Source organism: Rhododendron vialii, chromosome 13a, assembly GCF_030253575.1.
Source record: "Rhododendron vialii isolate Sample 1 chromosome 13a, ASM3025357v1".
NCBI lineage: Eukaryota > Viridiplantae > Streptophyta > Magnoliopsida > Ericales > Ericaceae > Rhododendron > Rhododendron vialii.
The window spans coordinates 15,689,904-15,694,873 of record NC_080569.1 but is presented as its reverse complement, the minus strand read 5'-3'; the positions used below and the strand labels follow the sequence as shown (position 1 = coordinate 15,694,873).

At 47.7% G+C, this 4,970-nt stretch overlaps 1 protein-coding gene across 1 annotated transcript; it reads right to left on the bottom strand.

Annotated features, from left to right (window-relative positions):
* Nucleotides 1–1,290: 1,290 nt before the first annotated feature.
* LOC131313910 (uncharacterized) lies at nt 1,291–2,197 on the bottom strand. The gene is made up of 2 exons (XM_058342404.1): nt 1,514–2,197; nt 1,291–1,410 (listed from the first exon to the last, which is right to left on the bottom strand). The coding sequence occupies exons 1-2, from the start codon at nt 2,195–2,197 to the stop codon at nt 1,291–1,293; spliced, it is 804 nt and encodes a 267-aa protein (XP_058198387.1).
* Between the last annotated feature and the right edge of the window lie 2,773 nt (nt 2,198–4,970).

Below are 4,970 nucleotides of genomic sequence, written 5' to 3'. Positions count from 1 at the left end.
GTTGTGTTTCGTTTTATCATTTGAGATACCGTACCTTGCTTCTGTTATTCACTTCACCTGTCATCCCATTCGTATATAATAGTTGTGTAGATATCTCTACTGGGCACATGTTTGCTCAACCTACCATTTCAGGTTCATTGCAGGTCATGGTCATGGAATACTTGGAGTGCATGCTGACATTATCGATTAAAGCTATTTTGGAGAGTACTTTATTATTCTTGTATAACAAACAACTTTGTTATGAAATTCCTACTTTGAAAGATTGTATTTGTAGACCAATTTATGGAATCGGAAACTGTATTGTATTTTGGGGTATTGTACGTACGATTGTGAGGACTTTGTATTTCAAATGGTATTGTTAATTTATGTTGAAAATCGAGGGCGTGACATTAACAGCCTTGATTTGGTTGGGGTCGGCCTCGATACCTCTTCGAGTGACAAGGTGTCCAAGAAATTTCCCAGCGCTTACCCCGAACGCGCATTTTTCAGGATTCAGCCGTAGCTTGTGTAGCTTGAGGATTTCAAAAACTTCGGCCAAGTCTCGCAGGTGGTTAGATTCCTTCTTGCTTTTGATGACCAGGTCATCAATGTAAGCCTCCACAGTGTGGCCGATTTGTTCTTCCAACATCTTGAATATTGCTCTGTTAAACGTTGCCCCTGAATTCTTGAGTCCAAAGGGCATGACGCGGTAGCAAAAAATGCCATATGGCGTGATGAAAGCAGTTTTCTCCATGTCATCGGGGTCCATGGCGATTTGGTGGTAGCCACGGTAGGCGTCCAGAAAGCTGAGCCGAGCATGTCCTGCTGTTGGGTCAACGAGTTGGTCAATCTTTGGGAGTGGAAACCAATCCTTTGGACAAGCGTCATTGAGGTTGGTATAATCCACGTAGACTCGCCATTTGCCGTTTTTCTTTTTAACGACGACAGTGTTGGATAGCCACGTTGGGTATTGTACTTCTTGGATTGCATTGGCCTCCAGCAAACGCTTGACCTCTTCGATGACGGCGTCGGCGTGATCGGCTGCGGAACGCCGTGCCTTCTGGATGACAGGTTTAGCGTCCTTCTTGATGTTGAGGGAGTGACTGATGAATTTGGGATCGACCCCCGGCATGTCGTTGGGGGTCCAAGCAAAGACTTCGATATTTTTCTTGAGATATTGAAATATTTCTTCGCGGTCAGCCTCGCTGATGGAAGAGCTGATGAGGAAGAATCGGGAGCCATCCTCGTTGATTGGCATTTGGACGAGGTCTTCTTCTGCTTTGTCTTCAGCCTTTTGGCCGATGTCGTCCATTACGGCCATGTCGGGGACTTCAACCCATTGTACTTGTTTGGCTTTGGCAGAGTTGTGGACGGCTGAGACGTAGCATTTTTTTGAGGCCACTTGGTCGCCTCGCAAATCTTCCTGTCTTCCTGTGGCGCCGATGAAGCGGACAACCTGGTGATAGGTAGAAGCAATGGCTTGCATTTCGTGAAGCCAGGTTCGGCCAAGGATGGCGTTGTATGGGCTCGGTACGTTGACGACGATGAATTCGACGGTTAGAGTTTTTGAGCCGACGACGACTGGGAGAAAGATTCGGCCGAGCAGCCAGACAGGTGCACCATTGAAGCCGATGAGGGGTACGTCGGTAGGTTGTAGGGCTGACTCTGGTATATCCAATTTCTTGAAAAGGTCGTAATACATGACCTCTGCTGAACTTCCTTGATCGATAAGAATGCGTTTGACATCATGTACTCCAATTTGGACAGTTACGACGAGGGCGTCGGAGTGTGGTGTTTGCACATGTTCAAGATCGCGCTCGGTAAAAGTAATCATCCATTTGGGTAACTCTTCTGTTCGTGGACGTTTGGATCCAGGTCCTACCGCAAGTACCTGCCTGGAAGTTGACGCGCGATTAAGGTCAGCCTGAAGAGTTGATTCAAAGTCCTTTGACACGAGGCTGTGGATAACGTGTATCAGTGGGCGCTGTTCGTTGGGGTTGGGATTTGTCTGCCGGGCGGGCGTTTTTGATCGGTCAATGTATTCATCGAGATGGCCTTGAGCCACCAAACGTTCCAACAACGCCTTGTAGGGAGCACATGCCGTTGTGTAGTGGCTGAGCTCATTGTGATATGAGCACTTCTTTCTTGGGTTCTGATCCGCTTGGCCGTTGTCCGTGCCGAGCTTGCCTTGCGGCCACTCGAACCATGGTTGCCTCATGATTTCTTTTAGGAAGGACCAAATGGGTTCTTTGAAATGGGTGGTTTCGGCCACGTAGTCGTGCTCTTTTGGCTGGCGTTTCTTCCCTTCTTTGATGTTGTGTACCTGCTTCTTGGGTTGCAGGTGCTGGGTGATTGCTGATGCCGGCAGTTGGGTTGCGGCCGAGGTGAAGGATGCTATCAAGCTCGGGATTCCCTGGGCTGCACGGTCCGCGTAAAACTCTTAAAGAGCACAGAATCTCTCCACGACGCGCATCAATTCTCCCATGCCATGTGGTGGGCGAATGGCGAGATCGTCTAGGATCTTGCTGCCGGTTTCCAGACCGTTTTTGAAAGTTTGCGCAGCCCAATATTCGTCTATTCTTGGAATTTCGTTCAACAGCTGCCAATAACGCTCGGCGTATTGTCTGAGTGTTTCGTTTGGGAGCTTCCTCTTCTGGGACAAGGACTCAGGCTCCTTGGCTGTCCTGTTACTGGTGATGAAGCGAGTGTTGAAGGCGCGTTCAAGGTCGGCGAGATTCCGTATGGATCCAGCGGGCAGTTTGTTGAACCACTGGAGTTCAAGGGAGCCGAGGCTGGATGGGAACGCTTTGCATTTGATTTCGTCTCTCGTAGTGCACTGTAGGGAGGTATTCCCGAGCAGATACATTTAGTTACCGAACACGTGATGTTTGGGAAACACGTGGTAAATACGACTGGACTTATCGCCGGGCAGTATAAAGAACAGCGATATGGAACAATGACATGTGAAGTCCTTGGTCCATGTAATCTGTTCGGCTGAATAAAGGCCAATGACATGACAAGTCAATGGTGTAAACTATCTGTTCGGCAGATAGGAGGCATTTTGATTACGTTTGGACAAAGTTACATGTGAAGTCCCTGGTCCAGGTAGTCTGTTCGGCTATGAGACAGTCGAACAAAGAAGGAGCTCCAATCAAGAGCAGGAGCAAAGGGAATACTCTAGAAGATTCCAGAGTAGTCATGTCCCATAAAGGGATAAAGATCTCAAGAATATAGGATCTGAGAAAGATACCCAACGAGTATGGGATGTTCGGCTCTTAAAGGAAAAGAATCCTAAAAAGACTCTTTTCCATAAACTGATAAAGGAAACGAGACTCCTTGATATCCTGGGTTTCCTATACGAGTTAGGAATCCTATGGCAACAAGGATGCTTGGACAGCAAGCATCCATAAATCTATAAATATGAGGAAAACCTAGAGGTGAAAGGTACGCAATACTTTGCATTCATGCTTTCCTACTAATAATTAGGGTTTAATTGCTAGTACGTGATACTAACAAAGGCATCGGAGGGCCTTTGCCACGAGAGGCAAAGGTGCACTCACCCCCTGTCTATTTTGCAGATTAGGGTTCAGACGTCGAGCTAGGGTTCCGGTGAAGAGGCACGAATAAGCCGTTGCAATCCAATTGATCCGAGGCATCAATTGTTTTCATCCCCCTACAATTGGCGCCGTCTGTGGGAAACGAAAGAATTCCCTTTTGAAATACGACCATGGTGGAAGTAACTCCAGCAACACCGCATAAACCAAAAGATGTGTTAGATGAGGGGTGGGCACAGGAGGAACACGAGTAAGGACCGCCCCCTTACCGTACATCATAACTCCAAAAATAGAGGAGATGGAGAGACGGCTTCAAGATCCACGAGAAGGAGTAAATCCCATCAAAGGGATGAATCGATTGCGCACTCCAGGAGTGTGCACCATAGCGACGACGTTCTTGATAGGAAGAGGCAAGAAGTCGAGGAGTATGCTCGTCTGATTAAAAAACAAGAGCATGAGATCAAAGAATTGGAAAGAATTAGGGAGCATCCGAAGGATTTTGGACTGTCTCGAAGAAATTCTAGAGGCAGTAGGTATGCTGTGGTACAATATAGAAAAGCTCCTTCACGAAGAAGAAGGAGCAGAAGCAGGAGCAGAAGTCCTGTTATAGGGCATCATGAGGCTTCTCCACGAAAAAGGGGAAGAAAAAGTAGAAGCCGAACACCAGAGAGAAGGACTTCTTCACGAAAAAGGAGGAGCAGAGACCGAAGTTCTACCCCCGAGGAAGAGGATACGAGAAAGCATCATCGAGACAGGTACGAGAGGCCTGATGCTGATTGGGTCAAGGCTTCGGCCCACAACTCAAAGGAGCAAGAGGATGGGACAGTGACTGCACGAGAAGCAGCACGCAAGGCCCTGAGTAATATTGCAGCCTCCCCCTTTACAAAGAGGCTACAAGAAGCAAGGTTGCCGAGCAGAGTGAAGCACGGAGCATTCGTACTTTACGAGACAAATACGGATCCCGTAGCTCACATACAACATTATCAACAGGCCATGTTTATGCATGAGGGGGATGATTCCATCTTGTGCAAGATGTTTCCCTCCAGTCTTGGCAAAGTAGCTTTTTCCTGGTTTCATAAGTTGGCCCCACGATCCATACGAGGATGGAGGCAGCTAGCAGAGGAATTTACTGCTCGGTTCTTAACGAGCAGAAAGGCCCCAAAGACTTTTGAGAGTCTTTCCACCATGAAGCAGGAGGAGAATGAGCAAATTAGAGATTATGCAAAGAAGTACTGGGAAACTTTCAACGAGATTGAAAGTTGCAGTGAGGAGTACGCAATTGCTACGTTCAAAACTGGTTTGCCTGTTCGGGGAGAGCTGCGCCGTTCGTTGAATAAACATCCAGTAGCCACCTTGGCTAAATTGATGGAACGGATAGAGCAACACGCCAGAATGGAGGATGACATACTCCGTGAGGATGGCAGGGCGGTTGCCGAA